General features: G+C 48.1%; 6 protein-coding genes across 6 annotated transcripts; 5 read left to right on the top strand and 1 right to left on the bottom strand.

The window, feature by feature from the left end:
* Nucleotides 1-815: 815 nt before the first annotated feature.
* On the top strand, nt 816-2,149 carry P175DRAFT_0453122 (uncharacterized protein). Its single transcript, XM_040894537.1, has 4 exons — nt 816-1,094; nt 1,159-1,187; nt 1,248-1,388; nt 1,460-2,149. Exons 1-4 carry the CDS (start codon nt 926-928, stop codon nt 1,853-1,855), a joined length of 735 nt encoding a protein of 244 aa, XP_040753927.1. The 5' UTR covers nt 816-925; the 3' UTR covers nt 1,856-2,149.
* Nucleotides 2,150-2,351: 202 nt separating this feature from the next.
* Nucleotides 2,352-4,827, top strand: P175DRAFT_0473658 (uncharacterized protein). Its single transcript, XM_040895179.1, has 2 exons — nt 2,352-2,834; nt 2,920-4,827. The coding sequence occupies exons 1-2, from the start codon at nt 2,453-2,455 to the stop codon at nt 4,620-4,622; spliced, it is 2,085 nt and encodes a 694-aa protein (XP_040753926.1). The 5' UTR covers nt 2,352-2,452; the 3' UTR covers nt 4,623-4,827.
* Nucleotides 4,828-5,275: 448 nt separating this feature from the next.
* Nucleotides 5,276-6,144, top strand: P175DRAFT_0499062 (uncharacterized protein). The gene has a single exon (XM_040896649.1). It carries the CDS (start codon nt 5,320-5,322, stop codon nt 5,932-5,934), a length of 615 nt encoding a protein of 204 aa, XP_040753925.1. The 5' UTR covers nt 5,276-5,319; the 3' UTR covers nt 5,935-6,144.
* A 319-nt stretch (nt 6,145-6,463) lies between these two features.
* P175DRAFT_0499061 (uncharacterized protein) lies at nt 6,464-7,863 on the top strand. Its single transcript, XM_040896648.1, has one exon. It carries the CDS (start codon nt 6,912-6,914, stop codon nt 7,473-7,475), a length of 564 nt encoding a protein of 187 aa, XP_040753924.1. The 5' UTR covers nt 6,464-6,911; the 3' UTR covers nt 7,476-7,863.
* Nucleotides 7,864-9,870: 2,007 nt separating this feature from the next.
* P175DRAFT_0490988 (nucleoporin Nup120/160) lies at nt 9,871-13,968 on the top strand (the record flags this gene model as incomplete). Its single annotated transcript, XM_040895817.1, has 3 exons — nt 9,871-10,510; nt 10,592-12,730; nt 12,785-13,968. 3 exons carry the CDS (start codon nt 9,871-9,873, stop codon nt 13,966-13,968), a joined length of 3,963 nt encoding a protein of 1,320 aa, XP_040753923.1.
* Nucleotides 13,969-14,788: 820 nt separating this feature from the next.
* On the bottom strand, nt 14,789-20,075 carry abcB (putative ABC multidrug transporter; the record flags this gene model as incomplete). The annotated part of the gene is made up of 15 exons (XM_040898816.1): nt 14,789-15,050; nt 15,139-15,513; nt 15,577-15,657; nt 15,717-16,335; nt 16,400-16,515; nt 16,561-16,632; nt 16,694-16,817; nt 16,870-17,214; nt 17,267-17,429; nt 17,478-18,262; nt 18,315-18,548; nt 18,616-18,895; nt 18,950-19,176; nt 19,227-19,764; nt 19,854-20,075. 15 exons carry the CDS (start codon nt 20,073-20,075, stop codon nt 14,810-14,812), a joined length of 4,422 nt encoding a protein of 1,473 aa, XP_040753922.1. The 3' UTR covers nt 14,789-14,809.
* Between the last annotated feature and the right edge of the window lie 2,250 nt (nt 20,076-22,325).

Below are 22,325 nucleotides of genomic sequence, written 5' to 3'. Positions count from 1 at the left end.
GGACTACTGTAATTGTGCATGTTTCAACTTATCCTTTTTATGCTTCTTATTGACAATCGCTTAATTCAATAGTTAGAGTATCCTAAGTTGGAGCTGATAGTCCGGAGTACTACCTATGTTTATAGTTCCTTTTCTTGACCCATACCTGCTGCAAGATGCTACTTTTTATCTTTTCATAGAATCTCCTTCCCAACGACCGGGGGGGAGGAGGCACACCTCCAGTCAGCGTTTAGGCTGGTCCTTAGAGTATTCGACGAAATGCCTCGTGCTTGACTCCATGTCAAGTATGAAGCCATAGCGGTGGAAAGCAGGTTTTATGCTTTCCCCCAGAGCGCAGAGAGGAGAGATACCACATGCAGGATTAATGCAGCATTGTGAGTCAGGATCATGTACCTTATATTAGCCGTGCCTGCATGATATAATGATATACATACCCTGTACATATCAAGGCTCGTTCGTAGTAAAGAGCCCATCCCTAACTGCGGGGCACATTCGGTACTCCAAGTAGAAGAAACCACCCAGTATACAGAGAGTACTTGGAGTCAAAGCGGATATCAGACCCGTTAACAGGATCTAATGTTGACAGAAAATAAAAAATTGAGATGATGAAGGCACTGATATATATATATATATATATGAAGCAATCCTCCCAATAATCGGAAGAGTTTCAAGGATGATAAACAGTGGATAAATGTATGTAAATGCAAAAAGTTATTGCCGCCGGCACCGAACCCGCCGATCGATCATGTGAGGTTTGGGGGATTGTAAAGAACCAGATTTAATTAATCTTTGGAACTGAACTATTTCATTCATTTCTTTTCTCTCTTCTCTCTTGACTGGAATTGCTTTTCCGGGTCCTGTTCGATTCGTCTCAACCCTCTCTTTCGCTCTTTACCTCTCTCTCTCTCTCTCTGTGCCTCTCGACATGCCTCCGTTTCGCAACTTTCTCGCCAGAAAATCCGGCACCTTAAATGGCGGGGAAGTTGATCGTCTCCCCGATAGTAACAATCAGCTCGCTGAAGACGGCCATCGCTCGACGCCTTTGAGTATCAGGAAAAGTCATGAAACAGAACCGCTTGAGTATAAATTGAGCGGTACGTTCTTAATCCCACCCGTAACTACCGACCGCCCTTGACTAAATGTGTGACTTTGAACTAGTCGTCGATGTCAATGGCGAATACCTTCCGGTACAGTTCAACGCTCTCTGGGTTGACCATGCCTGGGGTCGCTAATGATTCATTTGATAGCCATCACCCCCAGAAAAAGAGAGCTTCTGGCGAAAATACCCCGGGGTGTCAAGACCCTCCTCGCACCATCGAAATCTAGTCGATGAAAATGAACCTTTCTCAATATCCCGCGAATCATTTGATTCGTACCGGCGCTCCTTCGTACGCCCCCAATTCTACCCTGGACATAATTGAATGCAAAGAAAATAAAAAAAACTCACTTGAGGACACAGGACATCTCCGCCCGATCCCCCGTAAGCTATACCGACGCTCTCCCTTCCCGAACATCGCTCGACTCCCGCTTCTCCCGTCTTACCTCCCCCTCTGGTCCCCGCCCCTTTGAGAAACAGCCCCAAACCACGGAAGAGGATTGCTTTGAAGACGTCGGACTAGACGACGATGACAACAACAACAACAACAACAACAATAGCGCCAAACCAAAAAAGCGCGGCTTGTTTTCCCGATTTGGCGATCTCACCGGCGACACCCAGACAAGTGGTTCCAAGTCCTCATCGCACTTGGGATTCCATATCCCCGGCCGAAAACGAGGCCAAAGCAATCCCGGATCGGAATTGGGAGCAATGAAATCGCCCCCTCCACCGGAGGTTGTGGAAATGCGCGAGGGGTGAGCTGAGTTGAGTTGCTGCGACTGATGACGATGATGAGTGAGATGGGTTAGATGGGGATGGGCGCTACCGCATGGCTGGTTGGATTTGGGTGATCCATTGATTAATTGCCCTGGTGTTTTTGGCGTTAATTTAGTTAGCACTTGACTAGTTGAAATTCCTGGGGCGGCTTGAGTCTTGACTGACGGACATCTGGCCCAGCGCGCCGTGTTATGTCGCGGCACTGTTAGAGATTCCTTTGGAATTGTTTTGCTGAGATAATACTTAATCTATTTTCTCTAAACAATATTTAATTACATTTTATAATACCAAATTAAATTAAATTAAATTAATTTTTTTTTAAAATATACCTGAGACTCTGAGAGTGCGATTTCTTGCACTGTACAATAAAACCTCTTATCGCAGAGTGCAAACCATGCAAACCCCACCTGACCGCTTCCAAGACAGGCAAAAAAAAAAAAAAAAAAAAAAAAAAAAAAGTCGAACGCCTTCAGTTACCGGCAATTATCTCCCAACAAACCCACTTACATTTACCCATCCTAGCGTTTCCCGGAACTTTGCTGAAGAGAATCTAAAGGCCAAAAAGGGGAAATATTTACTATGGTTGGTGTAAAACGCCGCGTCGACACCGGCGACGACCGCAATGGGAAGCGGACCAAGACGAAAACTACCGCTGTTTCGACGAAGAAGAGTAGCGGCAGCAGCAGCCGCGGCAAATCTGGTCCTGTGAAGGGCAAGGGCTCTTCCAAAAGTGGAAAGAAGGATAAGAAGATTGTGAAGAAGAAGGTTGAGGAGGAAGAGGAGGAGGAGGAGGAAGATGATGATGATGATTTCGATATCGATGATGTTCAGGACTCAGAGATTGAGAGCGGAGACGACGACGACAACGATGTTGATATGGACGAGTTGGATGCTGATGAGGATGAGGAGGAAGGGGCAGACACCAAGTCTCAGCAGGCCAAGACCGCAGATGTTGCGAAGAGTATGAATGATGCCCCGAAATTTTAAATTTTTTTTTTTGCTCTCTTTGGTTTCGAGGCCTTTACACTAATGCGCCTTTGATATAGATGTTAATGCCTCTCGCGAGTCACACGCAAAACAAAAGGCTCTCTTGCAGGAGCGCAAAGCCGCAAAGCCCAATGCTGATATGATCGCTCGCTCGAAGAAATTGTGGGAGCGCCTGCGTCGCAAATCGCACGTTCCTCTCGAGGAAAGAAAGAAATTGATTGCGGAGCTTTTCGAGATTATAACAGGACGCGTCAAGGATTTTGTCTTCAAGCACGATTCCGTCCGTGTCATCCAAACGGCTTTGAAATATGCCAATACCGAGCAGCGCAAACAGATTGCGCAGGAGCTCAAGGGTAGCTACAAAGAGCTGGCCCAGAGCAGATACGCCAAGTTCTTGATTGGCAAGTTGATTGTCCACGGTGATGCAGAGATCCGCGATACTATTATTCCCGAGTTTTACGGCCATGTCAAGCGCCTTATTCGACACCCCGAGGGATCGTGGATTCTGGACGACATTTACCGGACAGTCGCGACACAGGAACAGAAAGCGAACCTGCTACGGGAATGGTATGGCGCGGAGTTTGCCATCTTCAGAGACAACAAACCATCTACTGCTGAGCTGTCGAAGATTTTGGAGGAGAACCCAGCGAAGAGATCTACGATCATGCATTTCCTCCTCGAGCTCGTTAACCAGCTTATTCAAAAGAAGACCTCCGGATTCACGATCCTGCATGATGCGATGCTACAGTACTTCCTCAACACCAAGCCCGGGAGCTCGGAGGCCTCTGAATTCATCGAGTTGATCAAGGGCGATGAGGAGGGTGATCTGGTCAAGAACCTTGCCTTTACCAAATCAGGTGCACGGCTGATGGCTTTGGCCCTGGCTTATTCCAACGCCAAGGATCGCAAACAACTTACTCGATTCTACCGAGACACCATCAAAATGATGGCGGGCGACCTTCACGGCCATATCGTCCTCCTGGCGGCATACGAGGTTATCGACGACACCAAACTTACCTCGAAGCTGATCTTCCCTGAGCTGCTGAACCAAGGCTCTGATGCAGAGGCGCGGGGTGAGGAACTGCTCTACCAAACAACAGACTTGACCGCACGTATCCCCATTCTTTATCCCTTTGTCGGCGACAAGGCCAAGTGGCTTCTGCCCGACTCTGATCACGAGATCTTGAAAGAAATTCGCGAGATCCGAAAGGAGACATCAAAGAAGGAGCCGTCCATTCGACGCCAGGAGCTGATCAAGGCGGCGTCTCCTACTCTTCTTGAATTCATCGCCGCTCGCGCTGACGCCTTGCTCGAAACCAGTTTCGGCTGCCAGTTTATCAACGAGGTCCTGTTCGACGCTGACGGAGATAAGAGTGCCGCTCTGGCCGCGGTCGCCGTTGCCGCTAAATCCAAGGCCGATGCGGACTCCCCGTCTGTGGGACGAACCCTAAAATCCCTGGTGCAGGGAGGACGATTCAACAGCGCGGAGAAGAAGGTGGAGAAGGTGGAGCCGGCCCTCGACTTCCACGGTGTTTTGTACGAGCAGATTCAGGACGATGTCATGTCGTGGGCTACTGGACCCAGTGTGTTCGTCGTGGTGGCTCTCGCTGAATCTGACGATTTCGAGAAGAAGGGGGAGTTGTTGAAGGCCCTGAAGAAGGGCAAGAAGGCTCTTGAGAAGGCTTCTGCCGCCGGGAAGGACGGAAAGAAGGCAGGGCCGGCAGGCAGCGGCGCGAAGCTGTTGCTGGAGAAGATCCGATAGACTTGTGTCTTCAGCATGGTTTACTTATAGGCGTTTTCCCTTCTAATCTTGATTTTTAAGTGTACAGGGTCTTATGGGCCAATGAAGCAAAAGCATTTTATTCTATCTTGATGGGAATTCCACCCGAGTATCTCTCTCTCTATATAGATATTTCCTATATGTATGTAGTCTTTTTTTTTCCCCCTCATACTGCATGGTACTTTCGTATCTCTCACGTCAATCAGACGAATACCAGGATTTATTCAGTACCGTGGTACTGTGTGAGTCACAACGAATACAGTTTATCTCGATGCTTCCATCATAGGCAGTGTGCAGTCCTTCGTCTCTTCTATAGACAAGCTCATGTCTATTGGTTTTTTTTTTTTTGTCGAGTGTCAATCAACTCTTAGTATGTCGAGGTTGCTATTTCGTATGGCTGGTACGCTGATGATCTAGTATATAGAGATATAAAGATATAAAATATATATATAGTTATTGAATTTGGGATGTAGCGCGTAAATCTCACATCATCATTCACATCTATGAACACATAATTGCTGAATTCTGCGGTCATATATCTATCTGTATATATAAAGTTATGACTCTTCTCATCCCAGCATCCCAGCATCTCGTCTCTCAACTCTCAACTCTCATCTACCTTCCTATTTATCCCTCCGTGTCTCTATACCCACCCAAGCAAACCACAACCTCCTCCAAAATGAAGATGATATCCTTTTACTCCAAGCTCGCCCTCACCACTCTATCCCTCTTCTCCATCCCCAGCCAAACAACTGCCCACGCACCCAGTCTCAGCACCCTCGCCATACAACCCAGTAGCTCCAGCGGCCCCAACACCAGTGCCGTGCAAGTTGCTACCTGCACCTGCACCAGCACCAGCACCAGCACCAGCACCAATATAACCACGAGTGCAGCAGCAAATACATCTACACCCACAACACCAGTGGCCACTTCATTCGCAACCAAAGCTGCAACCGGAACACCCACCACCCCGCTGCCCTACCAGCACAAAGACAGGGCCATCGGCGGCGGCAAGCAACCCGACCCAAAGAACGAATGCAACTGGGACCAGGACTGCGATACCGGGTATCTCTGCGATGTCTTCAAGTGCAGGGTCGGCTGCAGACATGACTCTGGATGTCTGGCCGGACAAGTCTGCCGCAGTAACATCTGCGTGCTGGGCGCCAATGAGATGTGTTATCAGTTTGATCGGGAGTGTAAGCGGAATGATCAGTGCTGCTCGGGGAGGTGTAGGCGGAAGTGGTGGATTATTGGGAGGAAGCGGTGCAAGCATGATAAACAGATTGGGGTTTGAGTGGGTTCTTTTTCTTTGCTTTCTTTGCTTGGTAGAACTGTTGTGTTGGCTATGGTAGTTAGGTAGAGTTGGTCCATCTTGCTGGTCTGGTATGTCGAGGTACTTGGTGTTCTTTAAGAGGTAATTTATCTCATCTCATTCTAATACATAAGGTATAGCGATGTAGTTTGTAGTTTGTAGTTGTAGTGGAAGTGGAAGTGAGGTAATAACCCTTCATTTGTTCTCTTTTTTCCCATCTGTGATGGATAGTCGAGTGGGAGGTTAGCCGCCAAGTTAGAGACCTTGCTGCGGTCTTGGCCAGCGGGACTGGTGCCCGGTACGAATCCTGGGGTTGTCGACTGTACTCGCGCGAGTAATCCGCGATCGCTACACGACATTAAGCAATGGAAGTGACCCTTGAGGGAAGCAATTCTGCAGAGACTCTTCCACCCTGGGGTGGCGTCATCGGATTACACCGTCTCGTAACAGGGAATTTGGCTGTTTGGCTGAACAACTACTTTTTTTTTTTATTTTCTTTTTCTTTTTCTTTTCCCAACTCTCCTCCTACTCAACGAACGACGACGCATTTGACTGGAAATTCTGTTCGAGTTACTGGGGAGTAGGCCGTTCCTTCTTACCTCGTCGTCTCGTTCGCTCCTCCCTCACTCTACATTACAACCATCACCCTCCACCATGCATTCTCTACAAGTTCTATGACTCCAGAACCTCACCTATATCGCCTTTACCATACTATTCTTCTTCCCCACCCTAAAGCATACACAAGATTGGAGAAACGCCCACGACATCCTACACAAGACCCACGCATACGCTCACGCTAGGATGCCGTTCTGGATCGGCTGGCCACTATGGCAGAAGTTGAGCTTTGTAAGGAAAGGTAGAAGCAGTCAAGGCCTTGGACTGACCCCCCAAAGGTTCTTGCGATCCTCCTGGCGGTCGTTTTGATCTACTCCTTCTGCGTTCTCGCGTACAACCGGCGCATGATCAAAAGGCACGCTGCGGAAGAAGCAGAACGGCGAGAGGCTGAAAAGTATCCCATTCTGTCCGAATCCAGCGACATCCCGTTCGGCGCGAAAGCCCTGGAGAGAGGTGTTCATGTCGAGGGCATCTGGACCACGAAGCGCCATTCTCTCGTCAAGCAAACTAGTCCATCGGAAGTAGGCAGACAGGAGAGTTTGGGCTCTACGTTGAAACAAAAGTCGACCACGAGCACTGTGGTGGCACCGCCGTCATCGCCTGCATCGCCTGTAGCACCCGTGCTAACCAATGAGTCCGGCTTGCAATGTACCTCAAGAGGGGAGACCGATGCCACTGAAACGGGGGAGCTGGAAAGTATACATATTGACACATTTCGTGCTAGCCGACCACCGCAGCTCGAGATTTACGAGCGTGCTAGGGACGCAGAGAGGCCTCGCTCCCGTGGCTGGTTTGCCTCTCGGAGCTCATGGATGACCAAGCCTTTCGAAGGCCATAGAAGGATGTCTGTGCGTGAAGGTAATCGTAACCAACAACAGTGCGATTTGCATGGGAGATCGAGGATCTGATGATAATCCAGGAAATGAACATAATCGCACTTCCTCGGAGGACTTTCGGCGTCGGTTCAGCAAGCTTTTCGATGAGAATGCGCCAGTGCGTCCGGCTGAGATGTTCCAACTGAAGCCTATTTACCAAGAGTCAATTGCCAGCAAAGGGTCGTTGGACACCAATCCAAGGGACAATGGTAGAGGCCACATCTAGGTACTGGTAACATGTCGGATGCTGCTGGTCTTGGGGCCCAATACTTAGTTAGATGTTGCTTTTCTCATAGCAAGAGGTGGTCTCATGCCGCAGGGAAGCGACAGTTAGCACTCATTATGCTTGTATGTCTATCGTCGAAATTTTTAGCCTCAAAAATGGTGCCCTGCTGGGGGTTATAAATGTATTCAGCAGAAATTCCATGAGTTTTGTTTTGTCGACTTTTTGCCTCTTTCCGCTCCTCAGGCAGCACCCTTCGCGGCTGCCTGAATCGCACGTGACCGCGCGACATGCCAACGCGTCCACCAACATCTTTCGACATCATGGAGTCAAGGGAAAGAGAAGAAAGACACCCAGATATTGCCAAAGCAACAATTCCCAGCCCATAAAGCTTCCTCTAAAACTGCTGTCTGACAGGCAAGCCATACGGCGCTTTCGAAAAAAGGAGTTTGTCACATATACATTCAACTTCTGGCAGCCGAGCTGAGACGCGTCCGCGCGCGGGGGATTTTGCTACTGGCTGAGGATTTTCGATTGAAATGACCGCAGATATGGAAACTCAGAATGAGTACGATGAGAGTGGTCTTCCAGGGCCAGGAGCGCCCACGCCACTGTCGACCCTTGAGGTGAGAATGTTTTGTTTCTTCTTCACACAATTAGTTTCCATTCAACCCTGCCTGGATTGTGAAAGAAACTCATAAATTTCCTAGGGAATGGCGGGCTTGACAGCTAGAGATATTAAGTTGTTTGTCGATGCTGGCTATCATACAGTTGAGTCAATTGCATATACGTGGGTTTACCACTTCCTCACATCCTCCTCTCAACCCCCATGGCCGGGGGGTTTTAAGAATAAAACGCAGATAACTGACGTTTGCTTTTGCCCGGCGTTTCTAGACCCAAGCGATTACTCGAACAAATCAAAGGTATCTCGGAGCAGAAGGCTACGAAGATTCTAGTTGAGGGTGAGTCAATCTACGAAGTGACCCTTGCATTGCAAAAGGTACGAGTGCCTAACAGACCTCAATTGACAGCTGCGAAATTGGTTCCGATGGGGTTCACGACAGCCACCGAGATGCACGCTCGACGAAGCGAACTGATATCGATCACCACCGGTTCTAAACAACTCGATACTCTCCTTGGAGGTGGAATCGAGACGGGATCAATTACGGAGATCTTTGGAGAATTTAGAACAGGAAAGAGCCAGATTTGCCACACACTCGCCGTTACTTGCCAACTACCGTTTGACATGGGAGGAGGAGAAGGAAAATGTCTCTACATCGATACCGAGGGGACTTTTCGACCGGTGCGTCTGCTGGCGGTTGCCCAGCGATATGGCCTTGTTGGCGAGGAGGTTCTGGACAATGTGGCTTATGCGCGCGCCTACAACTCCGACCACCAGCTCCAGCTGCTCAACCAAGCATCTCAGATGATGTGTGAAACTCGATTCTCATTGTTGGTGGTTGACTCTGCCACCTCATTGTACCGAACAGATTTCAATGGCCGCGGCGAGCTGTCGACTCGACAGACCCATTTGGCCAAGTTTATGCGAACGCTGCAGCGTCTCGCCGATGAGTTTGGTATCGCGGTCGTTATCACCAACCAGGTCGTTGCGCAAGTCGATGGTGGCCCGAGTTCGATGTTCAATCCCGATCCTAAGAAACCCATCGGTGGAAATATCATTGCGCACGCGAGTACGACGCGATTGAGCTTGAAAAAGGGACGAGGCGAGACTAGAATCTGCAAGATCTATGACAGTCCCTGTCTTCCGGAGAGCGATTGCCTCTTTGCTATCAACGAGGATGGAATCGGAGACCCGAGCCCAAAGGATCTAGAGAATGACTAACTCTGGAACGTGCTTTTAGATTATGATTCGATGATTGATTTAGACGAGCCCTGTTTCGTTTGTGAGCTGTGTGTTCTTTAGTACATATTCTTCTTCTTCTTCTTCTTCTTCTTCTTTTCTGTATTTAAACAGTAGTTACCGATTCTAAAGTAAAGAATAAAGAGGGATGATATTGAAGGCGGTGGTGTTGCTGGGGGCGGCGCCAAGACCTTGTTTTTTTTCTGAGTTGCGGAAGAGCTTCACTTCCAACTCAGCTTCTGCCCTTTCCACCTCCGGCCATTTGCGACTACCGGCGATGGAGACCTGAACCTGACGAATCCCCGAACCTCAGATTGTGGAAGGTGGTCTGTTGTCAATTCGACATGGCAAAAATTTATAAGGATACCCAGGTCGACCTCCGGCCGTACTCGTCGAGCACCGTCGTCAACATCCCGATTCCCACGCAAACGAGCCCCCAGAACCGCCCTCGATTCTCGATCTCTACGCTCACAGGCCAGGACGACTTCGTTGCGAAGGATGAAGAAGACTTTGCACGGCGATATCTAGCAACGCAGGGGTCGGTGTATTTCCGCAAACGTAGCGTTTATCCCCGAGCGTTCCTGTGGAGAGTTGTCAACGAAGGCAAGACTCTGGAGATTCAATGCGTGGATTTGACCAAGGGTGGGATTGAACATCACGAATACAACGTCACTCTGCGCTTGGATTTCCACGAAGAGATCCTCCCCTCGGGCGTTGACTTTGCAGACTTGGAGGAGCATGATGTGTTGAATGTGTTTGTGATCACAGCCTCCAAGGAGCTGCATACGCTGGCCCTGCGCCCGGAGTTTTTCAGGAGAGCTACCTCAATTGATGAGAACGTTGGGGATTGGTGCAAGTCTTGTGTTCCGGCGCCCCTGTCTTTTTCACACCCGCACCGATTACATGCTAGCAGTCCGTTGGAGTTGTTCATTTCCCTGGATAATGGTTCTCTTCTGCGCTTGACTAGGAGGGCCGCTGATGATGGTAACGATCCTTTTTCTATCCGGAAAAATTTCATTGAAAGCGAAAAAAAAAATCCTTAGCTAACCTGGACACTTTGGCTAGGTTCGCATTGGTCTCCTCTGACCTTTGATGAGAGAACTTGGGGTTCCTCTTTCCGCGGACTGGTTAGGTGGCACGCGCAGCCTTCGATCAAGTATGGGGGACGCACTCTCGACCAGAACGCGGCAAACGCAATTGCTACGACATCCGATCAGACATACGCTTTCGCGGTCTGTTTGAATCATACATTGAAGGTCTGGAACTTGGCCACGAATAGATTGGTCGCGACCAAGGATTTACTGGGCCGCGAGATACAACAAACCGATGCGCTATCGTACTCGCTGAACCCCTCTGAATCGTCTTTTATCCGGGTCTTTAATGTCGAGAGGGCTCTGGAGGGTGGATATCGCTATTATGTGGTTACATATTCTCCGTTTGAAGATGGATGTTTCAAGTTCTGGGCTGTGAAGGGAGGCTTGACCTCTCCCTTGATTATTGAAGATCTCTTCCCCGACGACACGCTCCGACCCTGGGATCCGGATTCCACTGGCAATATGTTCTGGAGTATTGCCGATTTCCAGGTCAAGCCGGCGGAAGAAGGGAAACGCATGGAACTGTGGGTCTTATGGAGAAATAGCGGCCTCTATCAACTTTACACTCTTCACTTTAACTTTGAATCTTTGGTGTCGGATTGGGCGACGAATTGGACCTCGACTGTTTCAGATACCCGCAGACAAGAACCTCCGCCGCGGATGGCGCTAAATGATGTCGTGGACCCGACAGAGAAATGGTTGAAATTCCTCCTGCACCCTAACAGGTTTTCACCAGAGATTCTCGAGACCGCACTGGCGATTTACCAGGAAGCTCTCAAACCTTTGTCTTCCTCCAGCGTGCTCAAGAAAGGCGCCTCTCTTTCGGAACGCCTATGCTCGACAATCGCGGCGACAGTGTCTCTGCGAAAGTTCGCTGATGATGAAATGGATTTCACACGGTATCGCACCGATGCCGACTCTAAATGGCGGCAGTTCTGGCAAATTGCGGATGATCTTAATAAGAAGAAGTTTGAGCCTCTTACGCTTGCGTACGATGCATACTACGAAATCCCATGGATTCTGCTCTCAGATAGCTGTGCTGTGGTTCGGGAATGCAGCTCAACGGAGCTGTTGCTGCACAACTCGGGACCTGTCCTCCGCAACGAAGGCCCCAAGATTGTAGATCGATGGAGGCATCGAAATCTAGAGTCAGAGCTTGGTGACTTGTTTGAAGAAGCGTCGCACCTTATCACCGTTGCTTCTGGGTTCAGGAAGAAATTCTCAGCAGACCTTGAGGCAGCTTGCCAGGGTGCGATCGAGGTAGAAATATTTGCGGAGCCCTCATCCTCCGTCCCGGACAGGATGGATGCCTTCCGTGAGAGGTGTGATTTTGCAGAGCAGATTTCTAACCAGACATACGAAGAACTGGTGGCTGCTATGAATGAACAGCTGAACATATATCATCTAGCGAGCGAAATATTCTACAAGATCCTCGAAACAATCCCGCTCGGCTTCCCTGGGAAGGATTCCGACCTTCTCCCGACCCATTTTGGAGTCAAGGCTACTGTGAACGGCGTCCAGGAGACGATTCTTTTTACGCGCCAGATTCTAACCGATCTCCTTGTTCTTGTTGTCTTTGTGGACGGCGAGGTGCAACAAGAGGAGGGCTCGGCATTCGACGCGGTGGAGCTGTTTGTTGAGTTGATTACTCTTCTCCGCGAATATGAGATGATGTTGTGGCTCAGCTCAAATACCCGGAAGTGCACTGATAAGTCAACAAAGGCCACTGATGAGCCGTCAACTCCGTCCTTCTCCTTGAAGAATACATCCGTGAATGGTAAAGGAAGGGTTGCCACCATTCTAGAGGATCTCTTTGCCACGGACATCAAACCCCGTCAGACGATTGGTTTGCCCCAGAGTTATACCTTGACTCTCGGAATCCAGGATGTACTGTCCTGGGTGACTCGTCCGGGCGAGGTAGCATACCCGAATGCCTTGGTCTACATTCAGTGCGACCTGATAGCGAAGAACAACATTGACCTCGCGTGGGACTTCCTCAGGTTCCAGGCAAGCACCTCTTGGGCAACCTACGTCAAGGGTCGTCTATATGTGGCTATGTCTGAGCTCGACACCGCAGCCTTGTATTTCCGCAAAGCGGCCTACCTTCTTTGTAAGTCTTTTTTTTATGACCTGCACCCGTCATCCCAAGTACTGACTCTTCTAGCGTGTGGAAAACCTCTTGGTAACCTGCACGAGATGTCGTCGACTCTCCTCGACATTGTCTCCGTAGACTGTTTCCATAATGGACTTCCTAAATACTTCCAGCATATCCTGTCAATATTTGAGCAAGCGCGTGCGTTTTCACATGTCTCGGAATTTGCAAGCTTAGCCCTACAGGCTCTCGCTAGTGAGCATGGCAGCGAGCAGGATTTAGAGTCGGCGAGATTGCGGACAGATCTCCTTTCGCGGTTGTTCTATGCGTCGCTCCAAAACTGTCAATTCGACCAAGCATATTCCGCGCTCTCCCGGTACAGAGATCTTGCATTGCAAAAATCAGCTCTCGCCTCCCTTATCACGAGCATTCTCGCAGCCTCTGGGCCCGGCACCGCTGGCCTCGCGCAGATCCTTCACTTCCCTACCTCCCTTATCCCTAACATCACTTCCCATGTGGATGAAATCCTGGTTTCTCTTGCTCGGAGGCAAACCTCCTTCACTTCCCTCACCGACACCGGAAACAAGTGGGCGGAAGACACAGTGAATTACCACAGAATTCTCCAAGCGTACCGCATAAAACGCGGAGATTACCGCGGAGCCGCCGAAGTAGCGTACCGGAACGTCGAACGGCTCCGCCAGGCGCGAGACACCTCATCCGCCCACCTGGTCCTCAGCAAGGCCAAAGCAAACGACAGCCTCCACCACCACCCTATCCCTGAAGAAGACGACCCTGAGAGCAACGAAATCCGCCGCGAGCTCCTGTCTCTGATCAACCTCCTCGCCTGCGTAGATAAGAGCGAAGCCTACATCCTCGTCGAGAAAGACGATCTCTCAAATAACCACCGCCGCAGCAGCGCGACCAGCAGCCACCAGCCCGCCGACGACGACGGAAACGTCTTCATGGACGATGTCGCCGCGTCTCCCGCATCCCACCGCGGCTCTATCGTCGCGCTCACCGCCAGCACGGGTTCCATCCTCCCCCCACCCGGCGCAAAATCCTCCGTATCTTTCTCCATCCCTGCCGCTTCTCATTCCCCACGCCACCGGGTCATCGTCACCCTGGACCACCTACGTCGCGAATACCAGTTGGAGCTGGACAGAGTCAGTAGGATCGAAAGAGGAGACTGGGAGTTTGGGATTTTAGATGACGACGAAGGCCTAGCTGATAATGATGACACGATGCTGCTCGCTTAGTTCTCTCTCTCTCTCTCTCTTTTTCAACTTTGTTTCATGGTCTATCTGGTCGGTATTTATCATACAAATTCCCAAGAAATGAATGAGCTGCATTTAATGTACTTGTACTTGTACCTGTAGGCTTCTTTTTGCCTTTTTCTTTTTCTTTTTCTTTTTCTCTCTCTCTCTCTCTCTCTTAAGTGTTTGCGTGTTTGCTGTGCTGTGCTGTACTGGTATATGTGCAAGTTTCTAGTCTAGGTATTTAGTATTTAGTTTTAGTTTTTTTTTAGTTTGGATTGCCGAAACGGCGCAAATAGGATGCAATGGATGGGGGCGGCTTTTTATTCACTATTCTTCCTTTACTTTCTCTCTCTCTCTCTCTCTCTCTCTCTATGTATGTGTGTGTGTGTGCTATATCTCCTCTGTACGAGTGGGAGATATATAAGTATTCGTAGTCGTAGTTGTAGGGAGTGCCTACCTAGTAATTCTCCATGAGTGAATAAATAAATAGGCTGGATGGATATCTATCTATATATGTATGTATGTATGTATGTATGTATATAATGTAATGTATTTACTTAGGGACCTAGGTAGATATGTTACAAGGTAGGTAGGTAGGTAGGGTAGTGTATAAAGACTGCCAGATGAAATCTGGATATAAAAACATGATCTATATACGGAAAGGAACAAGAATCTAGCGAGAGACACCCCCCAAGCGTAATATAATAATAATATTGAATCGAATAGATTAGATTAGTTAACTAAAGACAGGCACATTATGAGTAAGCTTAATTGCAGGCTAACTAGTTATAGTTAAGTTAGGAAAGCGCTGTGATAGATAAACCTGGCAGGAAGGACAAAACTAAACTAATATAGGATCCTCATTTACATGGCTGGCGTTGTACAATTTAGTGAAATGCGACGTTGCGTCCATGAGAAGTTCATAGGGGTCACCGGATTCGAGGACCCGTCCGGCCTCAAGAACAATCACCTTATCGTAGTCGAGGATGGAGTCGAGCTTGTGTGTGACTGTGAGGATAGTGTGGGAGCTGAATTTCTCGCGGATGATGCGTTGCATGATTTCGTCAGTTTTGGAGTCGACGCTTTTTTTTTTTTTTTTTTTTTTTTAGCCTTATGTTAGTAATCAAGTTAAAATTGATAGGAAAGGGAGGGAGGATGCGAAGGACGTACTTGCTGGTAGCCTCGTCGAGGACGAGAATGTTCCCAGGCCGAAGAGTCGCCCTCGCTAGACAAAAGAGCTGCTTTTGGCCGTGCGAGAGGTGCAGGTCGTCGACGTCGATGTCTAAGCCTCCTAGCTCGTGGACTTTGGCGTGTAAGTGGACGGCTTTTAGGGCGTTGAGAATGGCAAGATCCGAGTTTTGCCCCGTTGGATCGAGGTTTTGGCGAACGCTGCCCTTGATCAGGAGAGGGCTTTGCGAGACGCCGTTTAGGCGTGAGCGGATTTCCTGACGGGGGAGGGTGGTTAGGTCGATTCCGTCAATTGTGATGGTGCCTGTGCGCAGCTCGATCATGCGGAATAGGCTCATTATGAGCGATGTTTTGCCGCTGCATTTGTCGTGGGTTAGGTTTAGGTTCCTTGGGGGATCGTGGAGGAGAGGAGATGCTTGCCTTCCTGTTCGACCGCAGATGCCCATTTTTTCGCCTTCTTGGATGGATAATGTGATGTTTTTGAGAACGGGTTCGGATTCTCTGTATGGAACCCTAACTTAGTATGGGGATGGGATGCGTGAATGAGGTTGGGGACTTACTTGTATTCTGCGGATACGGATTTGAACTCAATGTGTCCTTTGGCTGGCCAGTCTGGTGGAACTTGATCATTCTCTCCGGGAAGATCCTCCGAGGAGACAGTCTCGGTAAATGACTTGACTCGTTGGATTGAGCCGATATGGGTTTCGAGATTAGTCCAGGAAGTCACGAGGAGCTTGATGCTTTGACTGAACATGATGACGTTCAATAGTGCTACTCCGACGTAGCCTGCGCTGATCTTACCGCGTAATGTGACGACCAGGATGATAAGTAGCACTGCGATGCCGGCCACTACCAGATCTAGGGTCAATGTAAGCCAGCGCTGGACAGCGTAGAGGAGGTAGAATGGCCGCTGAGAGCGGTCGAGAAGCTGGTAGTGTTTTTCTTGTAGCCTGTGCTGCCACCCGAATGCTCGTAATGTTACCAGCCCGCTGAGGGAATCGGTAAAATGAGAGAACAGCGGAGCTTTAGCTTCAAGATCCAAGAATCGTAGCTGCCTTGATGTCCGGAGGTAGATTTTTTGTACCGTGTAGACAACCAGAATGACTAGAGGAAAGGAGATGGCTGCGTATTTGGAGGCAATCCCCATCAAAATCATTTGGCAGAGGCAGAGAACGAGGGCTAAATTCATGATTTAGTTGATTATGAAGTCGTACTATGATTTTGTAAGTGGAGAGAGACATACTCGCAAATGTGTTTATAGCAGCAATTGGAAGCTCCATATCAATAAGCTGCAAATCCTGGCTGAATCTGTTGAGGATAGATCCACTGTCTGTAGTAGAAAAGAATAGCATGGGGGCACTGGTACTGTTAACACCTGTCTTAGCAAGATTCGCGTTTCAATACCTTAGGACTGTCCTCAAAAGCGTTCTGTGAAACGCTTCACCTGACTTCGGTACCATTCTGATTATCATTTGCCTGTGAGTTGGTGACTGGTGAGCCATACTGCGGGGGGTAAACCGGATCTAGGAATGCTAACCATGCGCCTGCAATCAGAGACAACATCCCAACTACCCCTAGCATTGCATATATTCCCACGTAATATCCAGTGTGCTTTCCTGGATTGGCTTCGTTGGAGCTGGCCCACCATTTCACCCAAATGCCTGTTTTAAATGTCAACAGAGGGGTGGGTGATGGAAGGATGGTATAACTCACTTGGAAAAGAAATGCAAAATATGAAGCCTGAAATGGATACACAAAAGAATATAGTAGAGAGCCATCCGATAGATCGAATATAATATAAATATACTGAAATATCGCCATTACCCCTATAATTCTCTGTCTCTTCCTCTATGCTTTCATTTACCGAATGGAACTGGGCTATGGAAGATCCCGATAAGTTGGGCGGGTTGTGGATGTTGATGTCTGGTTCAGGGGAATTCAGGCCAAGGCTTGCAACATAGCCTCCTGATGCGTCAAGAGCTGAAAAGCTTCCCTGTTCAATTATATGGCCGTCTTTGTCAAGGACGACGAGATGGTCCGCAAAAGGGACCCGTTTTACTGTATAAAGGGTTAGAAATGCAAACCCTCATGGATCGATTGGAGGACTTGCCAGATGATGATGCGAGCAATACTGTTGCGCTGATTGAACGCAAAAGACCATGTTCACCCAGCAAGTGTTGGAATATATGGTTCTCCGTTTCTGCATCAAGGCTACTAAAGACGTCGTCAAAGACGACAAGTTCCTTTCGTGCATAAACGGCTCGTGCGATTGCCTACGGTGGTTAGCTCTTACTCTATGAAGAATGACAGATGTGACGTACGATTCGTTGACTTTGGCCACCGCTGAGGGAAATTCCTTTGCTTCCGATGTGTGTTTGATCTCCACGCGGTAATTGCTCAAAATCCGTGGAAAGAGCACAGGCGTTGACCACAGTGGCATACCACATGCTATCAAATGGGGACATGGCCACAATACAGTCTTGAATCGACCCATTCATATGCCACGGTGTTTCATCACAGAACGCAATGCTCTCTGTTGCCAGCTGTATAGTTCCACTTTGACATGGAACTTCTCCAAGAACGGCTTTAAGTAGGGTTGATTTCCCGCAGCCAGATGGCCCTATGAACATAGCCAAGTTTCCGGAAGGAATGGTGAAGGTCGCCTTTTTTATTGATGGTTCTTTATTGCTCTCCCATATGAAAGAACAGTTTTGAACCATGACCATCTGGTGAAGCAGGGACGAAGCTGACCCTTTCGAGCAATGGGAGTCTGATCCACTCACGACTCCATCTAACTCTTTTATTTGGGAGTATATTTTTGATTCTTCTTTGAAGGGGCTCAAAGGAATAGGCAAGCATTTATTTCGTGGGTCGAGATGGCTTTCCTTATCTAAAAATACTTGAATTCGTGCAAAGGAGCCAACAGACCCGGCAAACGCCATTAGGGCCATCACAAGGGACAGAATTGGATCTGCTAGGAGGGAAAAGAGTGACAATGCAGTGTACGCTTTTGATGTGTTCAAGGCAGAGTCGTGGCCATTATTATGAGAGATCGCCACGAAAGCGCCCAAGGCAAAAATAGGGGCGAAGATTCGCGTGAGCCAAGCTGTACGTTTGGATTAGACCCGTATGGGAAGTGGTGAAATGTGTTGACTAACCGAAGACCATATTCCAAACCAAGATCTTTCGGAACTTCCTTGATATTTGTAGTTCGTCAATGCGAAAGCCATGGACGCACGCCATGAGACATGATTGCAGGCCCAGCATCTTGATTCCTTTCATGGAAGCTAGCATTGAAGTCGTGGCTGATATGCGTCTCTCAATCGCTTGAAGCCATAGGGCTTGCCTTGCTACAACGAAAGCCATTCCTACCAAGCATCCCGCTAGAGCCACTGTATAGTATGCATTATTAGTGACGTCTTTATTGACAAAAAGCAACTGGGGACAAGTTGGATTTACCGATTGAGACGCCGACTGGAACTACACAGGCGATGCCCAATTGCTTTTCCAGAAGGAAGATTGCCAAAGAGATTTCAATGACGTTCGCCCAAATTTCATGCATGGTCTGCCAGCCTTGTACAATGCGCTCTATATCTGCACTCATCAGAGTAACTGATTCCGCGGGGTCGGCGTCTTTGAGATTCAACGTGCACGCCTTTTTGTACACCATCGAGACTATTGCGCCTCGTACCATGGTGATGGCACGATACGTTAAGTGCTGGTGCTGACCGAGTGTTATCTGGAGTGAGTGCGGTCAGTAGGCTTCTACTGGATTTCAGACCGACCAACTTACTCCCATCCCAGTATATACAAGGATATAAGCCCCAATGAGCCCGTATCCGACATTGTTTGTGTGGTTGTTGACTGGTTCTGTCGAGAATGTGAGAGATCGGTGCAAGAGCAGCGGCTGGCAGAAGTTTAACCCGACAAGGAGGGCTCGTGGGAGAATTACTGCAGAAAGCTCCCATTTGAACGCCTTGAGTGATGCGAGGAGCAAGGTATTTGGGCCTTTTTGTTTCTCTGCAGTTTATTAGCTCGGGCAGGATTTTGTGAACGCTCTGAGAGGTTACCTTTCTTCCAAACATTTTCCAAGATTTGATGCAGTCGCTTCGAGACCATTTGTTTGTCAAGGACATAGAGGTCATCTATAGCGAGAGATTTCAAGTAACCCCGCTGAAACAAAGGGTTCAGCCACCAAAAGAAAACCTTGTTGAATATACCGGCTGTGGCTTCGGGTGGATATCCTCGGTAGTCATAACGGAGAATGTGCCTTTTCTCCACTGTCTCCAGTAGAAGGAGGAGGAGTTTTGTGACGACCACGACGGACGTAAGGATAGCAATTTTTTCGTCAGTACCTCCAACTTGTCGAAGCCAAAGGGTTCTCGATTTTGCAATGTCGAAGAGCAGAGTAACAAAGAGGTATGTACTGAGAAGGAAAGATGGGGTGGTCGAGAAGCTATGTTCCGCGTAGGAGAGGAGACCGAGGAGGAAAAATCCAATGGTCATGGCCGTATTTACCCCGATAGAGGCATCTGTGCGTTGGGCTGATGAGAGCGTCCATTGTATGGTCAATGCGAGTTGCAGAATTGCTAAAGAACACCAAAAAAACTGCGCAATTGAAGCAACGATGAGTGTTCCTTGTATGATGATGCTAGATGTCCTTTCCAAGGCAAATGAGATTCAGGCTCAGGACTTACGATTTTAGAGTATCCCAGAATTGATGGGACAACCTTGCGAGACCGCTGAAATAGATGCCAAATGCGCCATGGTATAAAGGCTAAACTTATGCCCACAGGCAAAGCACCGAGAATTACCTCTTCGAAGAGAAGGGAGAAATCGAATCCTCCTCGACATGAATCAGGAACAATGTGTAGGGAATTGTCCGCTTGCTGGCAAGAGAAAAATGAGTGACTCGCCATACTGCCACTACAGTATGGAGACGGTTTACGCTTGGTGAGGATATCATGGATCTATAATGGCACCTTATAGTGTAAGCCGTGTCTCAGATAGTTACCTAAATCTCTTGTTGAATCTAAGCATTAATGGAAAGTAATAAACATTGGTATTCTTTATAGTTTAATTATAGAATGGGAGAATCCGCATTATGGAGGACTCCCGACTCCGTACATCCAGCGCGAGCCATGAGCTCGTGTTGGGAGGGACTGATCGATCCCCTTCCTCATGAAGTTAGATGGGATGATAGAGGTACTACTTTGAGACACAAGTGGCAATAATTCGTGACCCCCTCGCATCCTATCCTGAACAAAACAAAATCCCCGGTCAACACGAGTTGTCATTAGGGTTTATTTTCCTGGTCGCTTGAAATTTCCGAACTGCACATTGTTTGCAGTGAATCGGGCCAGGCTGACCTGATCATCAGTGGCAGATTACAGTCTAGAAGTCTTTGCTGTCTTAACTCGGTGATTCCCGTCCAGTTATATTCCATGGAAATGCTGATCTTAACATGGAGGATATATGTTATGGGTCATTGCTTTTTTTTTTTTTTTTTTATTTATTCGGAGTCCTAACTCCTAAGTAGTTTATCGGTACTATTGGAATCATGCTTAAGTGACAACCCGCATCACCCAATTATGAATCCTGGATTGGCAGGTTGTCGAGTCAGGTGAGTTTTTTTCTTTTTTTTTGGGTCAAAACAAGTTTTACGTAACATCGCTGGGAATTACTTCTCTTATCTTCTTCTTTACCTAATTCTTTTCTATTACTTAGGTAGAATCTTTGGAGAGATAGGACATTCTTATCGTTGGGTACCTGTATACTGAACACGCCAAATGCATACCGAGGTAATAAAGAATCCAAAGTAAAAAAAGGACAACCATTGGAACGTCCGTCCGCCTCAAGGTACGTATGTATGTAGGCTCCTTACATCTTACCAGTCACAAAGTTTATGAATACTATTAATAGAGTGAGTACCTTGTACCTCTCTAATAAATACCACTTTGGGTAATGGTACGAGTATCTACGTATTAGTGTGGAGATCTTGATCCGGGTTGATAAGTAGGATTATCACCATCCAAGGCAGGTACCCACCGAGACTAGTGCGACGGCGAGGCTTCGGAACCTAGAGAGAGAGGTGGGCCTCGCCGGGTAGAAAGCTGAGAGTACATACATATATACTCTGTATGTATATATTAAAGTGGCGTTATTGTGCGAACGCCAGCTTTCAAAGTCGGTTAACTCGGCACCAACCCCCCCCCTGTCCGATGTCGTCCAATTTTCAATGTGGTTTCTTCTTTTAGCTCTGCATGTTCTGCCGAATTTATATTTCGATGCGTCGTGATATTAAACATTCGCCCATCGGGGATCATTTTAGTGCTTTTTGCTGCTAGCAGCGGCTTAATTCTGTTAGCGAGGGTTGGTTAGATTGGAAATATCATGGAGCTTATCTCAATCAGGAATAATCCGGCATTATCCAAACCTTAGGGCGCAGTGGGGACTTTTGCAGCTTTGCTTCCTCCAGTGCGGAGATCTGACAGAAATGGAATATGCGGGTGAAAATCGGACTTTTAGTTTTCGACCTCCTTACCGCTCGTGTATCGCTATCGAATTTAGACTTGGGCACTAGCTAATACGATGCAGAAGCGAATAGGTAGATCGGGTTCTTTCTTGGTCGAATCTCTCTTTCTCTTGGGCCATCTTCAGTCGTCCCTCATGATTTACGTAAAAGTGATAAGGCTGAGTCTGGGTCCTGCTGCTTATGCCTTGTCTTCTTACTTGGCAAGTACATCAATACGACCTCAGGCTAAAATCTAACTTGCCATTATCTGGGAGAATTTGAATCGTAAAATCCACAAATTTCGGAAAAATTGAAAGCACGATATGTTAATCCCTCTAGGTACCTACCTAGCTGTCAGGTCTCATGTGTCCCAAGTAGCGTAGTCAATTGGATCTCTTTAGTTTGTTGACTTTGACATTGTCCTTGGCATTTGTGATCAGACACCACCGCCTAAATTTTCAGGAGCACGAACCTTGCAATATTGAATCACCATCATTTTATTCGCAATTGGCTATGATGTTAGGTGACGCTCTGCCTCAACACCCTGAGGTGTAAGAAGGTAATCATCCTCAATCCCTGTACATACTACCTATGTTATATCTGACAATGTCTTACTACCTAACAAGTGCTAAAAATTCAAACTCGTGCGTGGGGA

The sequence above is a fragment of the Aspergillus ochraceoroseus genome (assembly GCF_002846915.1).
Source record: "Aspergillus ochraceoroseus IBT 24754 chromosome Unknown P175scaffold_2, whole genome shotgun sequence".
Taxonomy (NCBI): Eukaryota; Fungi; Ascomycota; class Eurotiomycetes; order Eurotiales; family Aspergillaceae; genus Aspergillus; species Aspergillus ochraceoroseus.
This window is presented reverse-complemented; position numbering and strand designations above follow the sequence as displayed.

What these genes read in the sequence shown, in the direction of transcription:
- P175DRAFT_0453122 (XM_040894537.1), top strand. Translation starts at nt 926, where the DNA reads ATGCCTCCGTTTCGCAACTTTCTCGCCAGAAAATCCGGCACCTTAAAT. An exon ending in GCTTGAGTATAAATTGAGCG is followed by an intron (nt 1,095 to 1,158) that starts GTACGTTCTTAA and finishes ACTTTGAACTAG; the next exon opens with TCGTCGATGTCAATGGCGAA. An exon ending in TCAATGGCGAATACCTTCCG is followed by an intron (nt 1,188 to 1,247) that starts GTACAGTTCAAC and finishes TTCATTTGATAG; the next exon opens with CCATCACCCCCAGAAAAAGA.
- P175DRAFT_0473658 (XM_040895179.1), top strand. Translation starts at nt 2,453, where the DNA reads ATGGTTGGTGTAAAACGCCGCGTCGACACCGGCGACGACCGCAATGGG. An exon ending in GACCGCAGATGTTGCGAAGA is followed by an intron (nt 2,835 to 2,919) that starts GTATGAATGATG and finishes CCTTTGATATAG; the next exon opens with ATGTTAATGCCTCTCGCGAG.
- P175DRAFT_0499062 (XM_040896649.1), top strand. Translation starts at nt 5,320, where the DNA reads ATGAAGATGATATCCTTTTACTCCAAGCTCGCCCTCACCACTCTATCC.
- P175DRAFT_0499061 (XM_040896648.1), top strand. Translation starts at nt 6,912, where the DNA reads ATGATCAAAAGGCACGCTGCGGAAGAAGCAGAACGGCGAGAGGCTGAA.